This window comes from Sylvia atricapilla, chromosome 15, assembly GCF_009819655.1.
Source record: "Sylvia atricapilla isolate bSylAtr1 chromosome 15, bSylAtr1.pri, whole genome shotgun sequence".
NCBI lineage: Eukaryota > Metazoa > Chordata > Aves > Passeriformes > Sylviidae > Sylvia > Sylvia atricapilla.
Genome location: NC_089154.1, coordinates 7,142,030 through 7,169,300, shown reverse-complemented (window position 1 = coordinate 7,169,300; position 27,271 = coordinate 7,142,030). Strand labels below are relative to the sequence as shown.

The window sequence follows — 27,271 nt, the reverse complement described above, 5'->3', positions numbered from 1 at the left end:
GTCAGAGCCGCCCTTCCTGCTGCTGGTGCCCTCTGAGCCCTGTTTGTCCATGAGGAGGCTTCTGGGCTGTGGCACAGCCCTTGTGTCCAAGAATTCAAAAAACACAGGGACACTGACAAGGGACATGGTAGAGGGCGAGGTGGTAGATGACTCAGGTGCACAGGGAGTGTCTCCCTGGCCCCACATTCCCCTTCCCTGCCTGTAGCAGCCCCTTCCAGCCAGCTTCTCCCAATGAGAGCTCGTCCCTGGCTTCGAGTGACTTTGTCTGCCCACTCTCCCTGCCAGGCCACGAAGCCTTTGGGTCCTCTCCCATGGACTCAGGGCTGTGCTGGAGCTGTGCCCACTGTGTTGGGCTCAGGGGCGGCTGTGTGGGTGCCTCACCCGGGGCTCTGCCTGCTGCTCCCACCCTCCTCTTCCTTCTCCCCCTGCTCCGGCTCCCGCTGTGGGAAGAGCAGCTCACTGGAAAGCCTGAGTGGCATTTTTCGGGTAAATCTTATGTAAATCTGGCTCCATCCTTCCTCGTGCTGCTAATTGGATTGCCCCGGCGCGGTTTAATTTCCCAGAAGCGTGGGGAGGGTAGTGCTGGGGGGGGCTGGGGGTACAGGAGAACGAGCTGAACTCTGCCTGGCAGTGGCTCCACGAGGCCATTCTGGAGCCTCAGCCAGGTGGAGGAGCCAGGGGGGAACCCCAGGCAAACCAGGGGAGAATGGGCAGAACCTGGTGCCAGGACGAGCCCCCAGGCTCTGCCACCTTCAGCAGGGACCCTCTGAGCCTCCTGCCTGCAAGTTCAGGCAGCCTCATGCAGCACCTGTGGAGCTGCAGGGAGTCCCAGCCTTGGTAGGCAGAGAAACCTGGATCTGCCACCACATCACCTCCCTGGTGTGCCCCGTGTCCCCACACCGGTCACCTCCTCTAACATCCTGCCCCCTTCCCTCCCTTCCAGAGCTCCTGGGATCGGCAAAGAGAGTCAATGTCAACTTCCAAGACACGGACGGGTGAGTGGGAGCCCCAAGCCCGGGTGTGGGTGCTGTGGGGTGTGTGCCACGGCTGCTGTGAGCAGGGGGTGCACGTGCTCTGGGAATCTGGTGTGTCTGTGTGGAATGCCAGGCTCTCCGAGCTGCCAGCCCCAGTACCAGGGCTCTGGCCCCCATTAGTCCACGTGGCTGAGCTCTGCCTGCACCCAGAGCCGGCGCTGCCCTGGAGCAGCCACGAGCACCAGAGGAGGCAGAGGCAGGGCTGTGCCCCACATCTCACCCCACGTTTCCCAGCCCTGTGCAGGGATCAGCCGGGTGGGAGAGCCGTGACCCCGCCAGGAACCGGGGCGACGCTCCACAGCCACATCCAGAGGGCGGGAGCAGAGCAAAGGGGCAGCAGATCACCCCCGTTAATCACACTAATGAGGCTGCAGGGAGGCAGCCCGGGCCCCGCGCAGGAGGGGGCTGCCATGGGAGCGCTGCTTGTGGGGCTGGGCAGCAGCTGCCCCCGGCTCCCCCCGCCCTGGGATCCCTCTTGAGCGGGGCAGCAGCACGATGCCTCTTGTTCCCTGGAGATGGCTCTGCTGTGGCCAGAAGGGGAGGCCATGCCCTGGGGATGGATGGCCGCAGCAGCCCGGGTCCCTCCTCATCCTCGTCACCAGGGTGGTGGCAGCGGGCGTCCCCTGGTATCTGCCAGCTCATCGCTGTGCCAGGTGCGAGGGGGCATCACCCCGGGGGTCACCACCCCGTGCTCCGCAGAGCCAGCAGGTCACAGGAGGGCTGGGGAAGTGCGGGCAGGGCTCTCCCTGCTCGTATCCTGCTCCTGGAAGGCTCAAGGGAAGCAAAAGAGGAGCAGCCTCCAGCTTCCAGAGCTGCTCCTGGAAAGGATCCCCCGGGAAGGCACAGGGCAGCCCAAGGCTGAGCCTGGGTGTGCTCAGCTCTGTGTGAGCTCAGCCAGCCCCGTGCCTCGGTTTCCCCACCCCTGCGGTGCTGGGCTGGCTGTGCCGTGGGCGAGCACCGTGCCGGTGTCCCCACGCTGTCCCCGGGGCCGGTGCCCTGCTCGTGGCCGAGGTGGCCGGCTGGGCCATGAGGTGCCCGAGGGAAGCCCCCGAGGCAGCCCCGGGGAAGGCTGCGATTTGCACCATCTTGAGCGGATTTGAGCAGGGCGCTGGAGCGGAAAATGTTGACATTTCCCAGGCAGACGTTGGGGATCGGCCTCCTGTGCGGGCTGTCTGCTCACATCGCCGCTCCCCGCGGGGATGGCAGGCGGCAGCTCCCTGGGCATCGCGGCAGCCTGCTCCCACGGGGACGTGTCCCCCCTCAGCCGGGGGCCCGGGGAAGAGGGACAGGGGGATTGTTACCCCACATCTGCCCCTCGGGCACCGGGCAGACACAGAGGCCAGCGTGTCCCGGGGGCTCCCCGCCCGTTCCCGTGCTGCGGTGACAGCGGGGTGGCCCCGGGGACGGGACGGGGACGCCGTGCACGGCCAGGGCGCGGAGCAGCGGCGGGGTGGGTGCCAGCGCAGTCGCACGGAGGATGCCACTGCCGGGAGCACAAGTAGGTCAGCTCCTGGCCTGCTTCCCAGGCGGGAGCCTCCGGAGCTGCGAGAGCAGAGCGGGTGCGGGGCCGGGGGCTTTCCCCACCCCACAGGCAGGCCCGACACCGGGCAAGGGCAGCGCTGCCATCTGTGCTCATGGCCGCGCTGCTGGGGCCAGGCTGGGGGAAGTGGGTCAGTGGGGAGGGCGCTGCTCTGCATCCCCAGCCTCTGAGGGACACCCCTGTGCCTGCCGCGCCCACCACCTCCAGCCCGGTGGTGTCTCAGCATTCCCAGACCTGCAGCAGCTCTTCCCCAAAAGCCCACAGAGGGATCCGGGGGTGGCTTTCCCGGGGTCATGAGCACGCAGAGGGCAGAGCAGCTGCCCTGGGGTGCTGCAGAGGTGCAGGTTTAGGGCCGTGGTGCTGGGCAGGGCTTGGCAGGGCTGTGGAGGGGACAGCCCTGTGGCCCCTGACACCAGCCCGGTCCCCAGGTTCTCGGCTCTGCACCATGCGGCGCTTAACGGCAACACAGAGCTCATCTCGCTGCTGCTGGAGGCACAGGCGGCCGTGGACATCAAGGACAACAAAGGCGAGTCCCCGGGCCCTGGCCGTGGCCCTGTGCCCTGCAGGCTCTGCCTGCTGTGTTGTCACACGGAAGGCTCATGGTTTCTCACCTCTGCAGGCATGCGGCCCCTGCACTACGCGGCCTGGCAGGGCAAGAAGGAGCCCATGAAAATGGTGCTGAAGGCCGGCTCCTCTGTGAACATCCCATCGGATGAGGGGCAGATCCCCCTGCACCTGGCGGCGCAGCACGGCCACTACGACGTGGTATGGGGAGGCACGGGGCTGGCGGGGGGGTGGTGCCACCCCTCTACCCCCACCCTCACCGGGCTGGGGTCTTGCCTGTCCCCAGTCGGAGATGCTCCTGCAGCACCAGTCCAACCCCTGCATCATGGACAACTCGGGGAAGACGCCCCTGGACCTGGCATGCGAATTTGGCCGGGTCGGGGTAAGTTCCTGCAGGGCTGGATCTCCCTCGAGGAGGACTGGGAGGGGACAGGGACACTGTGAGGTGCCCGGGGGTGCTGGAGCAGCTGGAGGGACACAGGGGTGGCCAGGGTGGGGATGTCCCGTGTCACCACTGCAGGGGAGCTGCGGCTGCTGGCAGGAGGGGAGGTGGGGCCGCCCTTGCAGCCCTGCTCCGTCTGTGTTTGCTGAGCCAGGTGGTCCAACTGCTCCTGAACAGCAACATGTGCGCGGCGCTGCTGGAGCCCAAACCGGGGGACACCACCGACCCCAACGGCACCAGCCCCCTGCACCTCGCCGCCAAGAACGGCCACATCGACATCATCCGGTGGGTGCCGTGGGCAGGGGTGGCGGTGCCAGTGTCCTCCCCGTGCCCCGCTGACCCCGCTGTCCCCCCCGCAGGCTCCTGCTGCAGGCTGGCATCGACATCAACCGGCAGACCAAGGCGGGCACGGCGCTGCACGAGGCCGCCCTCTGCGGCAAAACGGACGTGGTGCGGCTGCTGCTGGATGTAAGGGCCCCCCTGGGCACCCCCAGATGCCCCCAGGCACCCCCAACCCAGCCAGGGGTTGTGGGAAGGGGGTGACCCCGCAGCTGGGGGCTCAGAGCAGCTTGTGCAGCTCTCCCAGGGAGCAGAGCTGAGGGTCCTGGAGGGGATACATCAAGGGGCGAGGGTCACAAGGGGGGTACACACGAAGGTCTGAGAGCTGCTGATCTCCTGGTAGCCTAGGGAGTCCCAGGGGTGGCAGGATGGGGACCAGCCACCTCCCAATCCCTCTCGGTGCCATTGCAGAGCGGGATCAACGCCCACGTCAGGAACACCTACAATCAGACGGCTCTGGACATCGTCAACCAGTTCACCACCAGCCAGGCCAGCAAGGAGATCAAGCAGATGCTGCGGGGTAAGGGGTTGGAGGGCACAGAGTGGCCTTGCTGGCACCAGGGACGCCGGGCTGGGGATGCCAACCCCCGCGGGCTGAGCCGCTGGTGACGCTCCCGTCCCGCCCCGCAGATGCCTCTGCAGCTCTGCAGGTCCGGGCCGTCAAGGACTACTGCAACAACTACGACCTGACCAGCCTCAACGTGAAAGCCGGGGACGTCATCACCGTGAGTGCGGCCGGGGGGGCCGGGGACAGCCCGGTGTGAGCGCCGGCCCCTGGCCCGGCCCCTGACCCCGCGCCTCCCGCAGGTGCTGGAGCAGCACGCAGACGGGCGCTGGAAGGGCTGCATCCACGACAACCGCACGGGCAACGACCGCGTGGGATACTTCCCCTCCAGCCTGGTGGAGGCCATAAGCAAACGAACAGGCAAATAATCCCCACCTCCCATACCCCCAGCCCCGGGGAGCCCGGTCTTGGTTTGGTGGGGACCGGCGTGTCGGGGGGTGCAGCAGTGATGACAAACCAGGGCGATGCCCCTCATGCGTGTGGGGCCGTGTCCCCGCCGTGTGCATGGGGACGGTGCCTTCAAGTGTGGGGGGTCAGCGTCCTCATTGTGCCTGTGGGGCTGGTGATCCCATTGAGTGTGCAGAGTCCGTGTTCCCGTTGTGTCTGTGGGGTGGGTGTCCACGTGGTGCCTTGGGGGTTGGTGCTGGCAGCCCTGGGATGTTTGAGGGTCAGCCCTGGGATGTTTGAGGGTCAGTCCTGGCTGCCCTTGGGCTAGGGGAGGTGTTTGAGGTGCCAGGAGGTTGGTGCATGAGGAGACCCAGGGGTATCACTGTGGTTTGGGTGGATGAGCACAGCAGTGGTGTCGCAGGAGCTGGTGCTCAGCGTCTGTGTAGGGCCTGGGTACCAGTGGCAGGGAGCTGATGTTGCCACACAGAGACCATCTTTCCAGCCAGGGGCCATCTCAGGGATCGGCCCCTGTTCCCTTGCCATGTGGCTGTCTGTCCCCATCCTCATCCCATTCCCACCATCATCCCTTTAGGCTCCTGGTGGGGTGTGCCACCCTCGGGATTTCCCCAGGCTGTCCCCTCTCAGTGGGGCTGGTGCCTCTGCAGGCAGCGTTGAAAGGCCCCACATCAGTCATCTCACCCCACCCCTGGGAGTGGATCCTGGGGGCAGCCACACTATGGGGACACGGGCAGGGAATGGTGGCACTTGAACAATGTCTCAAGGGAGTGGCAGCACGAGTGCTGCCGGGCAATCCACAGCAGCCCTGGAGGTGCTGGGTGCTGGCCAGGCAGGGGCAGAGCCACCCTCCGGGTATGAGTCGTGTGCCAGTACCAGAGATTCATGTCTCCTGGGCCGTGTTCTGTGGCTTCTGGGCTGTGCTCCGTGGCTCCTGGGCTGCAGTTGGCCCACAGCAGTGCTAGCCAGGCTGTGGGGTTCTGTAGCCACTCCTTTGGCTCTGTGTGGGATGCAGGGGCTGTGTCACGGCTCATCCAGCTGGACATGGAGGTGCTGGTGCTGTGGTGCCCAGCCTGGCCCTGCCTGCAGCCCCACTCCCTGGGCTGGCTCTGCGGGGAGCAGGACCCCGGCAGTCCCAGTGAGACCCCATGAGCTGTCCCGGTGTCCTTGTCGGATTGGAGGGATGTGTCCGTCCCCTGCGCCGGGCTGTGTGTGTGCTGAGCTCCTGCTGCTGCTCCTCGGCTCGGCTCCGCACCGCATCCATTGGGTCTCGGTTCTGGCTCCTCCACGTCCCTTTGGTCGCTTTTTTGATTTGCTGCCTTTCCCCCCCTTTCTTTTCTTCCTTTATTTCGTTGTTTGTTTTTTTTTTTTCTCTCTCACTTTTTTTTTTTTTTTTTTTTTTTTTTTTTTTTTTTTTTTTTGGCGGCGCTGAGCGTGTCTCTATTATTTTGATTCTTTTCATTTTGTCTCTTGTTATGTTTTATTATCAGGTTCATGGGAGACTGTAACAATCCCCCAACACTTCCAAAAGATCCCGCTCCCGGCTTACGGGGCTGCTGTGCTAAACGGTGACGCCTCGTCCCATCCGTTCCATTCCCTGCCTCCACCTCCACCTCCACCACCACATTCCCATCAGACTCTTTTCAGTTCCTTTGGCTATCACAGGCTCTCCCCTAGCAGTGCCGACGAGCCGCGTTACGGACAAGGTAGTTCACCGCTCGCTTCGTGCTCTCCATGGATTTTTCCTTTCTTTTCCTTTAAAAGCGTGTGTCGAGTCTTTTCTCTCTGCTCGGCCTCTCTCCCCTCACCGGGGGGGCTGCAGGGCGTGTGTGTGTGCATGCAGCGTGTGCATGCAGCATGCATGTGTGCAGCGGGGACAGCGGGGGCACATCGCTCCCCCCGCACACCCGCTCCAGCGCCACTGTCACACCGTGTGCCCGCAGCACGGCCCACCCTGCCCACCCCGCTGTCCCCACGCTCCTCTCCGGGTGCCTGAGCACCCCCAAAGCACTCAGGGCTCTGTGCCAAGGCAGGGCTGGCAGCACGGTGCCACAGCTCTGTGCCATGGGCACAGGGACCCTCTGCTGGCCACAGCCCCCGGCTCTGAGCAGGTCGGGGCAGTGCCCGTGGAGCTGGAAGGGGCTGCGGCGCTGGGGGCTTTCCCAGGGGATGCTCCTGGGGCTGGCTCAGTGCAGGCAGAGCCCAGCTGAACCCTGGGGACCATCCCCGGGACACAGGCAGGTGACGGATGCTGCAGGTCCGTGCGTCGAGAGCACCCAGGAGCAGGGGGGTTTCCGGGGTGCAGTCCTCCATGGCTGGGGCCAGGGGTCTTTGCACATGCCCTGGTGGCAGCAGCTAAGGAGGTCGTTTTGGGGAGCCCTGGGTGGCCATGCTGGCACTGGGGACAAGGGAGCACTTCTTTGCCCCAGGGCTTTCTCTCCTGGTGGGGCTGCACAGAGCTGCACAAGCCCAGGCTCCTCTTGGTGTGACTGTGGCATGTGCAGCTCAGGGATGTCCCAGCCCGATTTGGTGGGGCTGTTTGTTCTCTGCTGTGCTCCTTCAGTGACTTTATCACCTTGTACCACCTGTCCCTCGATATGGTTGGTGCTGTTGGAGTGAGCAGCTCTGTGAACAGAACTGGCCTGGTCGGCAGTGGGGTGACAATGTCCCACAGCTGGTGGCAGAGTGGCAGTACCCCGTGGCTGGCAGTGAGGTGGTAACACCCCATGGCTGGCGGTGGGGTGGCAGTGCCCCGTGGCTGGCAGGACAGTGACAGAGCCGCGGTGGGGCCGTGGCAGCACTGGCCTTGTTGGGCTGTTGTCCATCTCATCTGATGCTGTTTTCCCCCTGGGCTCAGCGCTGGGTGTCCCTGGTGCAGGTGGCAGAGGTGAGCTGGTGAGGAGCCATGCCCAGGGGTGACCCTCAAGCTGTGCCCCAGAGGAGGACCAGGGCCTGTCATCCACTGCTGTGTCCCCTCTGTGTCACCAGGGTTTCAGCACCTGGTGCCTGGCCCTGCCTGGCCCCCGTGTCCCCCCAGATGAGTGCAGGCAGCTGCAGGGACATGGCCAGCACTGCATGGGACAGGGGACAGTGAAGTGGGGACCCTGGTCTCCACTGCTTGAGTTTGCCCAGCTCCCTTTGCTCCCTGCACTGGGTCATGTCCCCATTCTGTTCTGTGAAGGGATGACACGGTCCCTGTCCCTTGTCCAGGCCGAGTCAGGGCATTGGAAACCCCCCTGTGTCCCTGGGTCTGCCACAGGATCTGTCCCTGGCTGGCAGTAGGGAGGGGATGCTCTGCACAACGCAGGCCCAGGTCACTGTCACCTCTGCCAGCTTGGGGTGGGACAGAGCCCTAGGATGGCTCTGGCATCCCTGGGTAGGGGCACAGCCCGGGTCCCCATCCCTTCCCTGTGGGGTTGTTCCCACGTGCAGCAGCGCCAGCCCCGGGGCCGTGGTCACCTGCCCCGTGCCACACCCGTGCGAGCCCGAGCGCAGAGCCACACACCTGACAGCCGCTCTCTCTGCTCTGCCACCAAGGGTCCCGCGGGGCCGACATGAGCCCCTCCCACCTGTCACCGTCGCAGGGCGGATCCACGCCAGCCCCCGCCGAGGAGATCTGGGTGCTGCGGAAACCCTTCGCAGGTACGGCGAGCCGCGAGCAGCTGGGACAAGCAGCACCTGCCAGGACGTGCCGGTGGCTCCGGTGGGACATCGCGGCGTCCCCTCAGAGCGCGGCTCAGAGCCCTGACAGCCTCTCTTCTCCTCTCTGTGCAGGTGGTGACCGCAGCAGCCTGGGCAGCACGGGCAGCGTGGCCTCGGCGCGCAGCTCGGGGAGCGGGCAGAGCGCGGGCAGCGGGGCGCACGCCCTGCACGCCGGCTCCGAAGGCGTCAAGGTAAGGCCAGCCCCGAGGTGACTGTGCCAGCTGCTCTTGGCTGCAGTCCTGCAGCGTTTGCTGCCCGCCCTGACCCCAGCTGGGATTGCTGCTTGACCGGGTGCTGTGCGGTCTCATTGATACTCTGTGTGCCACCAGCTACGCTGTCACCGACAGTGGCCACCAGCGTGTCCCCTCCACCTGGCCCCTGAGGGCTGGGCTCAGCCCCTGGCAAAACATCCCATAGGTCCATCCGGGGCTGCCGTGCTGTGTCTCTGCTGCTGCTCGCAGGGGCCTCTACACTGCCCTGCCCTGCCCTGCACACTCTGCTGCCACCAGCACGGCACATTGCAGCCAGCACCACGCACTGCTGCCACCAGCATGGCACACTGCCACCAGTGCACTGCTGCCACCAACACACTGCACTGCACATGCTGCTCCATCAGCACAGCGCGCTGCCACCAATGCATTACTGTCACCAAAGCGCTGCTGCCACCAGCATTGCACGCTGCCCTGACACCGCTGGCACAACAGCCCTGCACTGCCCCCGGGCTGTCCCATTCCCCAGCGATGGCACCCGCCAGCCCACTGACCCCAGCACCCGCCAGCCCACATACCCTGGCATCCTGCCTGCCATGCCTACGTCTCCCCGAGCCACACCATGCTGCCAGCCAGGGGGGCTCCGTCTTGTGGGCACAGGGGACCCCACAGCCCGTGCCGGCAGCCTGGGCTGGGCATGTGCCAGGCTGGATTTGGGGTGCGGCGGTGCCGTGGGCTCCTGCTGCCGGCAAAGCACCATCTGCTGCTCCCGCGGCTCCCGCTCTCCCCGCTGCCGCCGAAATCTGCTGCAACCCTCCCTGCCCTGCCCACCCTCGCCTGAGCTGGCGGCACCCGCAGCACCCGCAGCATCCACGGTACCCGCGACACCCGCGACACGCACCCCCCGGCCCGCCGGTCCCGTCCGCCCGCCTCACTCCTGCCTGCTCTCCCCCCTTCTCGGGGTGTTTTTCAGCTGCTGGCAACGGTCCTTTCCCAGAAGGCTTCTGCGCAAGAGTCTGCCGTGGGCGATGGGCCGGCCAAGGCGCAGGACATCCCCGCAGGTGCGTGCTGCGGCCGCTCGGCTGCCGGAGCAGGAGGAGCCCTGGCCGTGCCGTGGATCCAGGGATTTGTCTTTTTTTTTATTGCCACGGCACCCGTCGCCAGAAGAAAAACGTGTGGGTAAAAAATGACTCTCTCGCCTTTCGGCTGCTGCCAGGCCTTCTCCTGCCTCGGTTAGTGGGGGCCCGTGGGGGGCGGGGGGCGGCGTGGGGCGGGCAGGGGGGGCACCGCTGCTCCCCGGCCCCTTCCCTTCCCTGGCCCCCCCGCCAGCCCTGCTGGAGCCCGAGCGGGGGTGTCCCCCCCGCCACCGCCGTCTGGGGGGGTCGAGGGGACCATGGCGACGCCACGGGGGTGCCCACGCCACGGGAGTGGCACGTGCCTGGGAATCGGGGGGCCAGACGGGAGATGCACACGTGGGAGGGGACGTGGGGGGGATGCCCAGAGCTGCTCGGGCTGCGGGGAGGGAGGAGGCTGCGGGCAGAGAGAGCCGGGGAGGGGGCTGCGCTCCGGGGAAGGGGTGCGCACATGGAGAGGGGTGGGCACGCGGGGAGGGGGCTGCAGACTTTGCCAGGGGAGGGGGAAACATGCCGGAGCGATACAGACGCAAGTGGGATGCAGACGTGAGGGAAATGCACACGGCAGAGGGATGCACATGTGAGAAGGATGCCCACGCGAGTGGGATGCAGATGCCCGAAGGATGAACGCACAAGGATGCACACACACACACACTCATAGAAGATGCAGTTGCTGGTGGGGAGGGAAGGGGGTTTTTTTTGTTCATCCTGATCAGAAAACATGAGGCAAAAATTTCAGGGCAGCCCTCCTTACCCTGGAGGGTGGGCACCAAGGGATGCCCGTGAGGTATGAACAGCTCGTGCGAGCCTGCCTGTCTGGTGTCAAGGCCAGAGGAGTGGGGCCAGAGGGTTTTGGGCAGAGGGACCCCTCTGGCTCTACCTGGGCACCAGGGACACTCTCTCTGGAGGAGAGTTTTGGCTGAATCCCACTGCTGGGGGCCGTGCTGGGCGCAGCAGCTCGCCTGCCCCTCCCCGAGGAGCAGCACCGTGTCCAGGGCACGGCGGAGTGCTCCGGGCTGCTGTGCTGGGCTGGGTGTCGCTCTCCTGTGCCTACCTTGGCCCTTCCAACCTGGGGGTGTGGCTGTGGCATCCCGCCCGGGGCAGGGCTCGGCTCTCCCTTCCACTTGGCCAGAGCCCCGGGCTGGGCAGCCCCGGCCCCGCTGACCGCTGCCCCTCCGGCAGGTTCGTCGCGATCGCAGAGTGTGGCCAGCTCCCCGTACGCCCCCCAGCCCCCCGCCGAGCCCCAGCTGAAGAAAATGGAGCCGCCGTCAGAGGGGAAGGTGAGCGGGGAGCGCTGGGTGCCGTGGGGAGCGTATGGGGACAGCCTGCGGGACAAGGGCCGGAGTGGCGGGTCCCCATCCCCAGAGCTGCCCCTATCCATCTGTCCCTCTCTCTCCAGAGCTCGGAGGCCGTGTACCAGTGGCTCTGCAAGTTCCAGCTGCAGCTTTACGCGCCCAACTTCATCAACGCCGGCTACGACATCACCACCATCAGCCGGATGACGCCGGAGGTGGGGCCGGGGGCGGTGGGAGGGAGGCACGGCCGGAGCAGGGCGGTACTGACCCCCCTCTCTGCCCCAGGACCTCACGGCCATCGGGGTCACCAAGCCGGGGCACAGGAAGAAGATCGCCTCCGAGATCAACAACCTCAACATCCCCGAGTGGCTGCCCGAGTACAAACCGGTGAGAGCTGTGCAGGGCCAGAGGGACAGGAGCCACATCCATGGTGGGAACGAGTCCTCTCCTCCCTTCCATGGAGGGGTGGCACTGGACAAGAGTGGGAGCTGGCTCCATAGTCCCAGGGCTGCCCATGTCCCCTCCTGACAGTTCCCCAAGGACCAGCAGGCTGGTGCCAGCTGTCATCCACGTGTATGCGGGTGGCACTGTGTCCCCTGACACCCCTCCTGCCCCAATGTCTGGGCACAGTGAGAGGCTCCCATGGGAATAGGGCTGGGAATAGCCCAGGATGCTTGTGGGGCACAGGGACAGCACAGGGACAAGGAGAATCCCCTGAGGCTGTGATCCCCCAGCAAATGGGATCTCCTGTGTGCTGTGGGTGCTGGGCTGGTGGGGCCAGACCCTGCTGCCAGCAGGTGCTGAGCCCTGCTCCGCACCCCACCCCAGGCCAACCTGGCGCTGTGGCTCTCCATGATCGGCCTGTCCCAGTACTACAAGGTGCTGGTGGAGAACGGCTACGAGAACATCGACTTCATCACCGACATCACCTGGGAGGACCTGCAGGAGATCGGCATCACCAAGCTGGGTAAGGCCCCTCGCGCGGCGCCGCCTGCGGTGGCCCTGGCGGTGACACTGATGGCATGTCCCGCCTCCAGGCCACCAGAAGAAGCTGATGCTGGCGGTGAAGAAGCTGGCGGAGCTGCAGCGCGCCGAGCTGGGCAAGTACGAGCCGGGCACGCTGAAGAGGAAGGCGTCGGGGCCGTCCCCAGAGGTGCTGGCCATCGAGTCCCCCCCGCCGGAGCCGCCCGAGTGCCAGTCGCCCAAGATGACCACCTTCCAGGACAGCGAGCTCAGCAGCGAGCTGCAGGTGGCTATGACGGGCGAAGGCCCCGAGGAGCCCCCCGAGAAGGCGGCGAACCCCGCGGCCCCCGGTTACCGCTCGCCGCCGGGGCTGGGCGGCCGCGCCCGGCTGATGAGCAGCTCGCAGGAGCTGCTGGGGGACGGCCCGAGGGGTCCTCCCGCCGCCGCCATCTCCAAGAGCCAGGAGTACCTGGCGGAGGGAGCCGGGGAGAGCCCTCCAGCGCCGCCCAAGGAGAGCCGCCCGCCCCGGCACGGCCACCCCGTGAAACGCGCCAGCGTGCCCCCGGTGCCCGGCAAACCCCGGCAGCCCTTCCCGACCTCCGCCGGGCAGCTGACGCCGCCGCAGACCCCCGGCAAGGCACGACCCTCGTCCCCACAAGGCCCGGCGGCCCCTCACGCCACCGCCAAGGTGAAACCCACCCCGCAGCTGCTGCCGCCCGGCGAGCGCCCGGCATCGCCCCGCTCCCTGCCCCAGTCGCCCACGCACCGCGGCTTCGCCTACGTCCTGCCGCAGCCCGCCGAGGGCGAGGCGGCGCCGCCGGGGGTGCCCGTCCTGCCCGTCTCCGTGCCCGTGCTGTGCCTGCCGCCGGCGGGCGAGGGCGAGGAGGAGCCGGGCAGGCCGAAGAAGCGGGCGCACAGCCTGAACCGCTACGCCGCCTCCGACAGCGAGCAGGAGCGGGACGAGCTGCTGGTGCCGGACGCGGGGCCCTACGCCACCGTGCAGCGCCGCGTGGGCCGCAGCCACTCGGTGCGGGCGCCCGCCGGCGGCGACAAGAACGTCAACCGCAGCCAGTCCTTCGCCGTCCGCCCCAAGAAGAAGGGACCCCCGCCGCCCCCTCCCAAACGCTCCAGCTCTGCCATCTCCAGCGCCGGCATGGCCGAGGACTTCCCCAAGGAGGGTGAGGGCGAGGCGGCCGTCGGAGCCCCGAGCGCCGAGGGCGAGGGCCGCCGGGAGCAGCGGCGGGCGAGCGACCTGGGCGGCAGCGTGGACACGGGCAGCGCCGGCAGCGTGCGCAGCATCGCGGCCATGCTGGAGATGTCCTCCATCGGCGGCGGGGCCCGAGCGCTGGCGCTGCAGAAGCCGCACGTGGCGGCCGGGCCGGGGCCGGCTCCGGCTAAGGCCCCCGAGGGCTACTACCTACAGCCCGGGCCGCCCCCGGGCAGCCCCGACCGCGCCCGCGTGGCCACCGTCCTGGCCACCGTCAAGCATAAGGAGGCCATCGGGCTGGACGGGGAGGTGGTGAACCGGCGCCGGACCATCAGCGGCCCCGTCACCGGGCTGGTGGCAGCCGCCCGCCGCGAGCGCGCCGACAGCGTGCGGTCGGAGGCGGCCGCCGACGGCCCCGGCGAGCGGCTGAGGGTGGAACGCGGCGGCTCCCCCGACGGCATCCCCTTCGCCGAGGACGGCACCCTCACTATCAAGCAGCGGCCGCGGCCCCTGGGGCCGGCCCGGGGGGAAACGGGCGAGGGGCTGTCCCCGGCCCACCGCCACGGGGACCTGGCCAAGGTGGAGGCCAGCGCCACGCTCAAGCGGCGGATCCGGGCCAGGCAGAGCCAGCAGGACGGCGTCCGCTTCGTCCTCACCGAGTCCGACACCGTCAAGCGCCGGCCCAAAGCCAAGGACAAGGAGCCGGCGCTGGAGCCGGCCACGCTGGCCGTGTACCAGAACGGCACCGGCACCGTGAAGCGGCGGCCGGCCTCGGAGCTGAGCGGGGCTGAGCCGCCGCCCACCCCGCCGCCCGCCGCCCGCCCCGACGGCCCCGAGTTCGTCCCGCCGCCCGCCGAGCCCAAGAAGCCCTACAAGCCGCCGGTGTCCCCCAAGCCTGTGCTGACGCAGCCGCCTCAGAAGATGCCTGGGCCGCCGGTGCCCGTCCCCAAAAAGGTGCCCATCCCAAGCCCCGGCAGCCCAGGTAGGTGCCCCGCCAGCCGCCAGGGACGGCCGTCCCCCGGGGCGTTCTCCGGGGATCCCAGCCGGCCCCGCCGCCCTCCTGCCCCTCTCCCTTCTCTCCGCAGAGGTGAAGCGGGTCCACGGCACGCCGCCCCCGGTGTCCCCCAAGCCCACGCCGCCCCCCACGGCGCCCAAGCCCCCCAAGCCCCACGCCGCCATCCAGTCGGTGAGCGCCAGCTCCACGCCGGCCCCGTCGCCAGCCCGGCAGCTGAGCCCCGCGGCCAAGCCCTCCAGCACCCCGCCCTCGCTCTGCTCCAGCCCCGCCAAGCCCCTGTCGCCCGGCGCGCAGCCCCAGCAGGTGCCGGTGAAGCCGCCGCGTTCCACCATCGCCAGCCCGTCCGTCGACAGCGCCGGCCCCGAGCTGGCGCAGCAGAAGCTGGAGGAGACGAGCGCGTCCCTGGCCGCCGCGCTGCAGGCTGTGGAGGAGAAGATCAAGCAGGAGGACAGTCAGGCGGCAGAGTAAGGGGATGCAGGCGTGGGTGGCGGGGCGGGGAGGGTGTGAGGCCACTCGGTGCCACCGAGCACAGGAGGCCGTAAGGACCATGCACAGGGGTCAGGCTGTGTCACCACGGTGGGAGTGGCATGGTGCTGGGGGACACTGGTGGAGCATCAGGGGACCCTGGCTGGAATCGCGCTGGGGAGGTGACATTGAAGGACATCTTGCTGGAGCAGCATGGGCGGGGGGACCTAGGCATGTGGGTGCTCTGGGGTATGTCTTGGAGAGGGGACACTGGGGACATGGAGCCAGAACACTGTGCCATGGCACTGGGGACACAGTGCTGAGCACCGCAGCGCAGAGGGGCAGGAGGGCGGTGCCATGGGACGGACGGGGCCGTGCCGTGTCCCCGTCCCGTGCGCTGCCCTGACCCGTCTGTGTCCCTGCCCAGCTCGGCCGTGGAGTCGAAGAGCACCGTGAGCATCCTGGACGACATTGGCAGCATGTTCGACGACCTTGCAGACCAGCTGGATGCCATGCTGGAGTGAGGGGCGCCAGGGCCCCGAGAACCTCAGGGCTTACGTGGGCACAAGGGCACAACGATCCACGACCCCCCGGCCCCGCCGCCCTTCCCCCGTCCCCTTTGTACAGCCGTCCCCTCCCGGACATCCCGTCCCTCGGGGTTTGCACAAAGAAGAAGATACCTCAGGATTGTGCTCACGGACTCGGCGCCGGCTCCGGCAGGACTCTCCCTTTTGCAGAAGCAAAAAAAAAAAAAAAAAAAAACCCAACAAAAACAAACCAACCAACCCACAGAAATAAAACCCAACAGAAGAAACAAAGCAACACGCTGCGGACCGAGCCGCGGCCGGGGCTCCGGGGGGGCTCCCGACTGACCCACCCGGTGGCCGCCGGTGCCCTGCCAGCCCCGGCGCCGCGGGTCCCCGCGACCCGAATGTAGCACAAGCCCTGCCCGGCGCGGTGGCTCCGCCAGCCGCGTGTCACCGATGGCGTTTGCTGGTGGCGGAGCCGGGCTGGAAAATGCACTTGGGTTTCTTTGCTCCGTTTTTAATTTTGATTTTTAAACTTTGTTTTCTTTCTCGGTCGGCGTTGGCGGGGGCGGGCAAGGCTGGCGGTGGCCCTGGGGGCAGCGGGACGTGCCCCTGCCCAGCCCCTCCCCGCCCGGGGACAGGATGGTGATAAGCTATTAAAAAATAAAAAAGTATTAATTTATTGGAGGGAAAAAAAAAGAAGATATAAAGCAGATTTCCCCCAACCCCAAAATAATAAAAAGAAATAAACTTTAACAAATATATATTTAAAAGATTTAAAAATATTAGCAATTATATATAAAGCAGTTTAAAAGAAATCAAGAGAAAACTGGATTTTAGCTTGAGAAAAACTATTAGATTATACTAAGCTGTGTGTCTTGTGGCAAACTCATTCTAAGAGTAGCACAATATTTACCTTTTTCTGGGTGGAAGGTACGTGCGAGCGGTTCTGGTCGGATTTTCCGTTGGGATTCAGTGTCGCGTCTTTCTGTTTCCACCGTTACGAACTCAAAGGATGTGCCTTGTTTTATGGAGGTTTTTGTTAACTCTTACACTGGAGGTGTTTCATTTCTTTTGGAGTGTCTTCAGGGTTTGGTTCCGTTCCTTTTTATTGCTTTAGTTGTCGGTCTCTTGTCTGGGTGTGTGTGGGTGTGCGTGGGTGTGCACGCGGGGTGCGTGTGCCCGGTGTGTCCTGCGGGATCGCCGCTGTATATTCCTGTACAAACTGGAGTTGGAGTCTGGTTCAGTCGCTTGAGTCCTGATGAATGCATTTTTTGCTTGTGGTTTCCAAACAAAAGTGTTGCTGTTCCTTTCTTTTCTCGAGACGTGGAGTGGTCTCTCCCTCTTTCCCTCTCTCCCTCCCTGCCCCGTCTCCCTCGTCTCTCCTGTTGTGGTCGCTGATCCAAATGTGTTTGGCACAACTTTGAAATTTCTTTTGGAAAAAAAAAAAATAACAAAACCCAACAAAACACAAAAAAAATAGACTTTAAAAATAATTAAAAAAAAATAAATAAATCACCCGCCTGAAAATATCTGTTGAAAAGAAAAAAAAATATGTATCTAAAAAAATCCATAAAGTTCTACATGATGGATATATACATATATATATTTTTTATGATTAAGTTATGGACTCTGTATTGTATCCCATCTGTCCAGCTCTGCATCTTGGTGCTGCTCCCTGCTCTTCTGTGCTTAGATTTCACCTCTACTCGTCTTTATTCTTCCTATTCTGAATTGTAGATGGCTCGTGGTGCTGTGAAGACGTTTGCTCCTATACCAAGTCTGGCAACAAATATTTAAACAAAAATAAAAAAATAAAACCCCTGCCAGGCTGCCACCACTGTTTGTGTCCCCAAGCCCTCCTGAGTCCTCGTGATGTGCCGGGTGTTGGGTGGTGTGCCAGGTGTTTGTGCTGCACAGTCTGAGGGCACCCTGGGGTGTCTCTGTGGGGTGCTGGGACCTGTCCCCAGAGAGGTGCCTGGGCCCTACACCCCAATTTTCACCCCACGAGGCCAGTGCTGGCTCTCTGCAATAACTCACACCGGGCAGGAACAACTCTTTCTGCTTTTATTGTCAATGAAGAAATAATCAAATCTATATTACAATCTTAAAAACAGTAGAAAATGTGAGTAAAAATGCAACGGAGGCTTTTTGTCTTTAATGTGGAGACCATTATTACAGGGTGGTGAACAATGGGCTTGTGGAACTTGATTTGAGAACTAGCTGTGGCATAAAAATCGTACCTGGCTACTCAAGGAAACACCTCTTCCCAGATGGATCGGCCCGGCGCCTTGGCAGTAAAATTAAATATTAGAGACAGAAAGGGGTCGGGTGCCCACCCAGGGTGCGGCCTAAAGCTCAGTCCTGCCATGGACAGGGGCTCAGCCTCCCAGTGTCCCCACCAGGACAGGCAGATCTGTCCAGTCCTGGCGCTGGCCAAGGGCAGTGCTCGCCTGGCCCTGAGCCCCAGTGTCACCCCAGCCCCAGTCTAGGGGTGTCCCCAGCTGGGGGGACACAGGCAGAGGAGGACACTGGCACTGGAACAGCTTCCTCTTTTCCAATCATCTGGGGCAGATCTGAGAGAACACCTGGAGTGTCCGTGGGGCAGAGCCGTCCGGAGAGCCGCCAGCCGGGACCCGGGGGGAGCCGGCCCAGGGGCAGCAGCAGCAGCAGGCAGTGGTCGGTGCAGGAGGAGCTGCAGCAGTCGTTTCAGTGGTGTGGTCACCCACAGGCCGATGGAGGGGAGAGTTTTTGGTCTTACAGTGTGCAGGACTCGTGTGACGCTCGCGTTAGCACGTCCAGACCTGCAGACAAACAAGGGCACCGCAGGCAGTGACTCCTGAGCAGCACTGTGAGCTTCTCCTCATCCCTCACAGAGCTTCCCTCTGGGCTGCCAGCGTCTACAACACTGTCAGGAGGGAAACCTCCCACCCATGGAAAACCATCCCCTTGTTTCAAAGAATCCCAGAATCATTAAGGTTGGAAATGTCCAACGTGTGACTGATCCCTACCTTGTGACCCAGCCCAGAGCACTGAGTGCCACATCCAGTTATTTCCTGGACACCTCCAGGGATGAGGACTCCACCACCTCCCTGGATAGCCCTTTCCTTAACAATCCCTTCCATGAAGAAATTCTTCCTGATGTCTAACCTGAACCTCACCTGGTCCAGCTTGAGGTTATGTCCTGTTGTCTGGTCACTTGTTCCCTGGGAGCAGAGCTCAACCCTCATCTGTCACTTTGACAAGGGCTCCTAACCCACTCAATGCCCCAATTCCAGCACTGGATGAACCCAAACCGTGCAGGAGAAGCCTGAGCAAACCCACCTTTACAGTGCTGTCCACAGCACCGGAGAAGAGGCGGCCGCGGGACACGGCCAGGGCGGTGACACTGCCCTGGTGGCGCAGCAGGGTCTGGGTACAGATCATGTTGTCCATGCTCCACACCTGTGGGGACATGGTGAGCGTGAGCCCAGCACAGCCCAGAGCACTGGGAGGGACGGGGAATGCTGCATATCACGGGTGACAGGGGTGACACAGGGAGGTGACATGCAGGGCTGGGGATGCCCCTGCGCTTCCCTCGAGGCTCCTGGGCTGTCCCAGCCCCCGGGTCCAGCCCCACACACGCACCCTGAGCGAGCGGTCGTAGGACGCGCTGAAGACTTTGGTTTGATCGGGCGTGGAGATGACGGCGAGGGCGTACACTGTCCCCACGTGCCCCGTCAGCGTGCGGACCTGCTCCTTGGTCTCAATGTCCCAGACCTGCGGGGGACAGCCGGCCTTGGGGGTGGCACTGGGCTGAGGCCACCGAGCTCCCCTCTGAGAGGAGGAGACACTCCTCCATGCACACCCTGCAGGGTGGGTGCTGTGCCCGAGGGGACGGGCAGAACCAGGTGCTGTGCCTGGTGGACAGGCAGAGGCAGGTGCCCATCCTCACATCCCTGTCCCCCACTCTCACGCCCCTGTCCCCATCCCCAAGTCCCTGTCCTCACTCCCAAGCCCCTGTCCCCACTCCCAAGCCCCTGTCCCCATCCCTACGCCCCTGTCCCCACTCCCATGCCCCTGTCCCCATCCCCAAGCCCCTGTCCCCATCCCCACGCCCCTGTCCCCACTCCCATGCCCCTGTCCCCATCCCCATGCCCCTGTCCCCACTCCCACGCCCCTGTCCCCACTCCCACGCCCCTGTCCCCACTCCCAGGCCATGCAGCCCGTGGCAGCTGATCCGTACGTGGATGAGGTTCTCGTAGGTGCCGCACACGATGTGGTGGTTGGTCACGGCGATGGAGTACACGCTGCCTCCCGACGTCTGCAGCACATGCACACACTCCAGATTCCGGATGTCCCAGATCTGAGAGAGACCCAGCAGAGGCAGGATGAGACCCTTCTCCACGAGGGAGATCCCTTGCAGACATTCTGCTGCGCACAGTCATCCTGGCAGCCCGTGTGCCCAGATCACACCTTTAGGGACAAGCCTATCCAGCTGGGAATGTTCAGCACTGAAGAGCAGATCTCTGTTATGTTATTTAGCTGCCCAGTAATTTAAATACGCAGGCTGGGAATGTGTGGAGACTTCACACCCTTTGTGCGTGACTGCACACATGTACACACACACAGCCCAGTCCTTGATAGCACTAAAACCCAAGGCAGACAAATTAACAGAGATTCATTAACACTGAGAAGGGCAATTTCCCATTTTCCTGCGTACCCCAGATGAGAGGTGAACTATTCATCAAAACCTGAGCCAGCACAGGGGAGGGAGGGCACTGGGAACCCTCACACGGATTTATGGTCACTCTGCATCCAGACAGTGACCTTCCCCCGTTATCAGCAGGAGTGTCAGTGCAGATAAGGCTGCGGCAGCCGCGAGGCGCCGTGGCTGAGGCCCCAGTTTATCCCAGTGAGCCTCTCCAGCAGCCCCCAAGGCCCAGCCTGCGGAGATGGAATCAGCACAGCAAAGTCCCACGTGTCAGCAGAGCTCTCACATCCCAGCAGCTGCCTCTGGTGCTGCTGCCCCAGTGCAGAGCACAGAGAGGAACAGGGAGAGGTGGCTCAGGGTTGAGACCCCAGTGCCAGGGTCCCACCTTGATGGTCTGGTAAGATCCACTGTAGAGATAGTTCTGGGAAGCCACCAGCGCTCGAACCCAGTGGTTGAGACCTGTCAGCTCCTTCTTCAGCTTGAGCTCAGTACCCACAATATCCCACACCTGTGGAAAGCAAGGACACACACACATACGGGGAGGAATCTCAGTGGGGCTGGGCAGGACACGGACAGCAGTGCCCACCCATCCTGCTCACCCTGCCCAAGGCCCTCACAGCTCCTGGGGGGATCCTTGTGCCAGTTCCCCTGCCTGATGGGAATTGCCTGATCCCACTGACTTGCCAATAAACCCCAGTAACTGCTGAGGAAGCACAATCCCTGAGGGAGCAGCCAGCCTGGAGCCTGCATTATTGCTGGCAGAGACCCTCCCCCAGGAAAGCCACAGGCTGCAAAACCTAAACCACAGCTGCAGCAAGGAACTGCCCTGCACTTCCACCCCCACAAAGCTTCTCTCCCACCCCTGGCACACAGGGACTGGCAGATCTCACTACCCCCACTCTGAACCTGCTTTGTTCAATGGCAGGAAGTGGCCAGGGATGACAAACCCAAAAGGCCCCAAATTCTCCTTGTGCTGTGTGGCTGCTCCAGCCTTGAGCCTTCTCCAGAGCTGAACCACTCCAGGCCCCAGATAAAGAAAAGAGCAGAGTCCTCTTACAGATGGACGAGCCCATAAGCTGTCTCACTAGGAGCTGGAAGCAGAACCACGGGAATCTAGCCAAGGCTTTAAAGGGCAGCCTGAAAAGCTGTTCCTGATTTCTGCATGTTTTAGGTAGTGAATGCACACTCAAGACCCTTCAGAGGCAGTTTCAAAACAGGCAGCCTGAATCTCCAGCCAGTTCTGGAGCCCAGACACAATTCCCAATGGTCTGGGCAGGTCTGTTGGGGGCCTGAGGACACACATGCTCAGGAACTGCCAGGATACCCCAGCTGCAGCCTCAGGTTTACAGAGTTGGAAGAAATACAATGTTTTTGCAGCCAGAGAACAGTTTTCCCTTGAGCACAAAGCATGGGCTAAAGCTCTGCAGTGCTGGCTGCTCTGTGGCTCCGGAGACCTTAGCAACAAGGTCACCTACAGGTCGAAGTGCCACTTCCTTCCTCTTTGGACACTTCTGCTTAAGAGTTTGTACTCCTGGTCCCCAAGCAGCCCCACCAGAGGAGCCCTGGAGCTGCACCTTGATGGCTTTGAGAGAGCCACTGAAGAGCATGTTGTGTGAGGAGACCAAAGTGCAAACAGGATTGTCGTGTGCTCGGATCGTGTTCACCTTCTGCAGGTTTTGAATATCCCAGACCTGCAAACAAGAATCATGGGATGGTTTAGGTGGGAAAAGCCCTCTAAGATCAAGTCCAGCACTGCCAAGCTCACCAAAGTAGAGCACTCACTGAGGGGCCAGCAGGCCACCCTTCCCCAGCCCAGAGCACCACCCTCCTGCTCCCAGGCAGGAGCAGGGAGTGGGAAATCCAGCCCACAGGAAACCCCCCAGCACAAGCCAGGACCCAGCACAGCCCTGGCAGAGGAGGGACAGCCCCGGCTGCAGAGCAGTCTGTGGGTGCCCCATACTCACAATGATGGTGCAGTCAGCAGAGCCACTGTACAGCTTGTTCCTGCAATGACACCGGGACACAAAGCGAGGTCACCAAGGGACAGTGCCACGTGCAGGGGCCCACCCAGCTCGTCCCCAGGAACTGGGGAGGGGACAGGAGCTGCAGGCTCACTGGGCCAAGGCTGTGCCCACCCACCCCAGAGCAGCCCCAGTTCCTGTGGGAGGCCAGGCTGCCCTTGGAGCAGGGAGCCAAGCACCCTGCTGGTGACCAGGAGAGGAAACCAGGACACGGGGGAGACCAGAGAGGCACAATCTTTGTCCATTTTTCCAGAGCAAAGAGACAAGATGCACCTCTCACGCCTAACTTGGCACATGCAGGACAGAGGATGGGAATTGTGAGGGCATGCTCAGGGGCCCCAGGGCTGTCCCCACTCACCCCTGGATGCAGAGAGCCAGCACAATTCCATCATGACCCTCCAGGGTTTTTTGGCACTTGTATGTGGTACAGGTATCCCACACCTAAAAGAAAACACAAGGCACTGGAGCCTGGGCAGGATGTCAGCACCCAGAGGAGAAACAGGCTGGCTGTCACCTGGACACTGCCTGTCACCTGGGCACTGCCTGCCAGCCCCCAGGCCTGGAGACTTGGCTAGCAAAGGGAATGAATGGACTGCAGAGGATCAGGCTGAAGCTAAGGAGACACAGGCCAGCAGCAGGAATCAGCTGCTCCAGCTCTGCCTCCCTCTGCCCACACCAACACAACACACTGAGACAAAGGAGCAGCTCTCAGGCTCCTGCTTTAGCATTTCCCACCCCATCCCAGGGCTCCAATGGCACAGCACAGTTTCCTCTGCCACTGCAAAGGCTTTTCCCCTAAGAGGAACATGGGAATGTGGTGTCCAGAGCAGCCAGGACAGGGGAGAAATCTGCTTTCCTTCCCTAAAGTACAGCAATATCCATGGCCTTCCACGTGGCTCTAAAACCAAGGAAACTAAACCAAAGCTCTGCTCCTGGCAGGGTTAGTCATGGCAGCCCATGGGGGTCCCCAGCCTGGCCAGCAGCCACCAGCAGCCACCACGGTGACACTGGGAAGGGCTGCTGAGGCTGCACCGGGGCAGTGCTGTCAGTCCGAGTTACTGAAAACAGGACAAAAAAAACAAACAGGCCATAAAACAGGGAAAGGACACACTGGATCAGGGACAGATGTTTTGTTCTAAGATGACTTTTTATAACAAAGGAACATAAATTCAGAAGCTGAAACAGTCCTGAATACCCTAAATGTCACATAAAGCAAAAGCAGCAGCTGCAGGGATGAGATTCTAATCAGGGCTTTGCAAAGATCTCTGTTTGTCTCTCAGTTTCACTAGCACATAATGTTTCCTTGCAGAGAATTTTGTCCAACTACAATCACAACGAATCATTTGATTCTTTGGAGGAAACTTTATGAAGTGACATCTCCAGCCCACAAATGAACTCAGCTTCTGTTCCATGTGCAAATGCAGAAGGTGCCTGGAGGAGGGAAGCTCTTACCTTAATGGTTTTGTCTGAGGAGCCACTGAAGAGCAAGTCTCCTATGGAGTACACACACAAACACCACACGGGGCCCTGGTGGCCCACAAAGGTCCCCTTGCACTTGAAGATCTGCTGAGGATCATAGGCTGCAGAAAGGAGAGGCAGGTGAGGGAGGGAGAGCAGGGCTGCTGCTCTGCACAGCTGTGAGAGCACCCAGGAGGGCTCCCTGGGCATCCCCCACACCCAGCCCGAGGCAGTGGGGACCACGGGGACACTCACATCCAAGGATGCCCATGTTGAGCCGAGCATTGATGTGGGAGAGCTCATCCTGAAAAACACAACAAGCTGGGTGAGCTGTGGAGCCATCCAGGCCAGCCTGTCCTGGATATGGCTTTAGGACTGTCCCCTCCACTGCTACAACCCCTCTTGTCTTGACTCCCACAGGGCCCTTCCTCAGCAGCTGACTCATCCTCTGAGCAGAGGTGTCTGCTCTACTCTGGCACCTCCCTCCAGAGACTACAGGGCTCTGACAGCACCTCAGACCTGCACTAAACTCTTCAGGACCCAGAGAGGTCCAGAAATACCTCTCAGAATATACTGTCCTCACTCTACAATTCACCAGACTGCTTGGATCTGTTATGTCCCTGCCTTCTGCAGGCAGGGATGAGAGGACAATGCCCCTGTAAAAGGCCCAGGCTTTGGAGTAGAAGGCTCTCCCCAAAGCCTCCCCTCACTGCAGGAGAGGCCCAGCTAGGAGCAGAGCCAGATAACTCCATCCCAGGGCAGTCCTCACATTCAGCATGGAGGCGTCCCTGCGGAATTCCATCAGGTCCTCGCTCAGCTTGCTCTGGTTCTCATCCAGCACATCTGCAAGAGAGGGACAGGCCCAGAGTCACTGCAGAGCCACTGATAGCATCCCAGGGAACAGGCAGAGGGCACCCAGTGCCACCCAACCTCAGAACACACTGCTGCAATCAGCAGGGAAAGCAACCCTGTAATGCACCACCCAAAAGCTGTCCTTACAGCACTGACCACAGAGCTCGTCTGGAGCACACTCACCAAACTTCAGCTCCAGGTTCTTCTCCAGCTGGTCGATTTTCTCGGAGAGTTTGCCCAGCATAGAGCGCAGGAAAGCGATCTCCTGGTCCTTCTGGGCCATTGCCACCTGCATCTCGTGGAAGCGATCATCAGTCTGCTGCAGGAACTCCTTCAGACCTTCGAACTTGCACGTCTCCAGGTGGGTCTCGTAGGTGTCCTGGTTTCCTATGAACGTGCACCTGAAGGGAAGGCAGATGCTGGCTGGAGCAGGGCTCACCTGGAGATTCCCTGCTCAGCTGGCTCCTCAGCAGAGCTCCAAGGCCTGTGTGGGTCTCCAGCTGTCCTACTCCTCCTGCCAGCAGCAGGGATGCTGTGGTTCATGATGCTTCAAAGGGTGGACTTGATAATCTTGGAGGTCCTTTTCAATTTTAATGATTCTATGCTCCTGCTGCGAGAGGCAACTGCAGGACAAGACAGGCCAAGCAGATCCCATTCTTCCAGCCAGGGCACTGGCCCCAAACTGGACTGTCTGTCTGAGAAGTTGCAAGGAAAAGCAGATCTTGGGCAGGAGACAGAGTGTGGCATCAGTTTGATGTGTTCACCAGGAGCCATCTAAATCAGCAGAAAAAACTGCAGCTGACCTCAGCAGATGCTGACTTTGGCCTGCAGCATAGCACAGAGTCAGGGCTGCTCTGCCAGGACTTGCCTTGCTCTGCCTCTGACAAGATATGGCTTAGGATCATGAAATCATAGAATTGTTGAGGTTGGAAAAGACCTCTAAGATTGAGTCCACTCATTCCCTCAAGGCTACCACTAACCCACGTCCCCAAGTGCCACATCTACATGGCACTGAAATCCCTCGTGGATGGGGACTCCACCACTGCCCTGTGCCAGTGCTGGAAGAACTTTCTGTGAACCCTCTTCCTGCAAGAGTAAACCCAAGCAGGGGCTGCCCTGGGGCTCAAGTGACAGGGAACCCTCTGAGGTGGATCAGCACTTCCCTTGCCCTGAGACAAGGGCTCCTTGGCAAGACACTACCATGGTGCTCAAATTACTCTTGTCCTCATCCCCCTCTCTTCATGCTCTGACTCTCCTCCAGCTGTTCTGCCTGTGCACTCACCTTCCTCCTCACCAGACACTGTGACCTGCCTGCCTTCACCCAGAGGCTCTGGGGCTGCCTCCTGCAACCCCTGAACCCCCCAGCTCAGCCTCAGGCCAATGCACAGCACTGGGGAGAGCTGCTCAGAGGCCTCAGGGCTACCCCGAGGCTGCAGCAGCCAAAAAAGCAGCTCAGTAATGAGCTCAGTGCAGCTCCCACACCTCAAAGCATCACCTCCTTACCCGTATTTGGAGTGGGGACACTTGATGTGCTCACACTCCTTCAGGTGAGCCTCCAGGTTCATTTTGAGGAGGGGAGGGCAGTTGGGGTTGTTGGGGCAGCGCACGGGCCTGTAATCACAGCTGCTCTCATGATCCCTGTCCACAGAGAGAAGCAAAAAAAGCAGGGAAAATCAGCAACAAGCAAAAATTAATGGGAACAACAGATCATCAGAAGAGGAGCAAACCAGCCCTGTGAGGCTGCCAGATGATCCAAAGCCTCCTGCTCTCAGATTGCAATTCCATCTTTAAATTCTCATTTGGACAGAAAATTGAGAGTAATAATAGGCCACATTTTCACAGGGCACATCTACTTCTGCAGCTGATGGGCTGAGCCTTCAGGCAGCCATCAACAACAGGCAATGGGCAGGGAAAACAGGGAATGCAGTTAAGATGGGGAGGGAGACAGACTTCAAATTCACAAGACATAACCAAGATAATTCCCCTTACAAAAAGAATCCCAAGTTCTTGACCACAGCCACGGAGTTTCATCGCAGATGTGAGGTGGCTGCTTTCACAATGCACCCCCTGTCCCAGTGCTGGCACTCAGGGAGCACAAACCAGCATCCTTCCCTTGCCACCAGCCTAACTGCCTCCACTTGCACTGTCCCCTGAAGCCACTTTCCCACCCTCCTGGCACAGCCAAACAGAGGCAGGGGCAGCAGGGCAGCTCGGGGCTGGCACAGCCCTGTCCCTGGAGAGGCTGCAGGCTGCAATGAGCACTCACTTCCTGGCACTCAGCTTGATGGTGAAGGGGCAGCCCCGGGGGTCCACCTCGAAGGCGGTGGGCTTGCTGCTGGCGGCGGGCCGGCAGCCGTACTTGCAGTGGATGAAGAGCTCCCCGATCTGCTCGGCCACCGCGATGTTGTTCACCACCACCGTCAGCTTGGCGTTGTCCACGGGGCACTTCTCTGCCAAGGGAGGGAAGGGTGACACGGTCAGTGAGGGCTCAGACAGGGCACCAGCGTTTCCAAGAGCCCCTGCGTGGGAATTGTGGTTTTCTGCCTTCCCTGGTCAAGCCAGCCAACTCCCAGGTGAGAGGCCACGGGAAGAGGCAGGAATATTCACCCAAGGTCTGCAAGGCACTACCTTGGGTTTGTCTTGGGCCTTGAGAAAGTTACAGTTTATGTTAATCCATAATGATTCGAGGAAATCCATGAAAGAAGCCCACACTGATTCAGCCTGCCTCATGCTGGCTGAAGGGTGAGTGTCCACAGGCAGTGAGCACAAATCACCAGATGCCCCAGCCATAACCCGCTCCTCACCCACGGCTGGGCTCAGCTCCTGCTGCCAGCAACCACTGAAA

The 27,271-nt window shown here is 62.1% G+C and overlaps 2 protein-coding genes across 3 annotated transcripts in view; one reads left to right on the top strand and one right to left on the bottom strand.

The window, feature by feature from the left end:
- The first annotated feature begins 574 nt into the window (after positions 1-574).
- On the top strand, positions 575-17,222 carry CASKIN1 (CASK interacting protein 1). The gene is given in 21 exon segments (XM_066329926.1): positions 575-764; positions 767-995; positions 3,003-3,100; positions 3,194-3,339; positions 3,425-3,520; positions 3,735-3,865; positions 3,940-4,048; positions 4,331-4,439; positions 4,550-4,644; positions 4,727-4,844; positions 6,377-6,592; positions 8,424-8,528; positions 8,661-8,779; positions 9,771-9,858; positions 11,113-11,210; positions 11,330-11,440; positions 11,511-11,612; positions 12,054-12,192; positions 12,263-14,377; positions 14,481-14,874; positions 15,303-17,222. Coding segments are annotated over 21 exon segments (4,773 nt in total). The 5' UTR covers positions 575-706; the 3' UTR covers positions 15,400-17,222.
- Positions 17,223-17,455: 233 nt separating this feature from the next.
- TRAF7 (TNF receptor associated factor 7) overlaps positions 17,456-27,271 on the bottom strand; it is a 29,034-nt gene continuing 19,218 nt past the window's right edge. For both annotated transcript variants that reach the window (XM_066329922.1, XM_066329923.1), the window contains 14 exons: positions 26,693-26,876; positions 25,930-26,064; positions 24,610-24,827; positions 24,344-24,417; positions 23,830-23,878; positions 23,569-23,696; positions 22,475-22,557; positions 22,060-22,099; positions 21,670-21,786; positions 20,481-20,603; positions 19,628-19,747; positions 19,030-19,161; positions 18,727-18,846; positions 17,456-18,206 (listed from right to left, as the gene is read on the bottom strand). In XM_066329922.1, the coding sequence (XP_066186019.1) occupies positions 18,192-18,206; positions 18,727-18,846; positions 19,030-19,161; positions 19,628-19,747; positions 20,481-20,603; positions 21,670-21,786; positions 22,060-22,099; positions 22,475-22,557; positions 23,569-23,696; positions 23,830-23,878; positions 24,344-24,417; positions 24,610-24,827; positions 25,930-26,064; positions 26,693-26,876 (1,538 nt within the window). In that variant the 3' untranslated portion in view covers positions 17,456-18,191. The remainder of the gene's footprint in view (positions 18,207-18,726; positions 18,847-19,029; positions 19,162-19,627; positions 19,748-20,480; positions 20,604-21,669; positions 21,787-22,059; positions 22,100-22,474; positions 22,558-23,568; positions 23,697-23,829; positions 23,879-24,343; positions 24,418-24,609; positions 24,828-25,929; positions 26,065-26,692; positions 26,877-27,271) is intronic.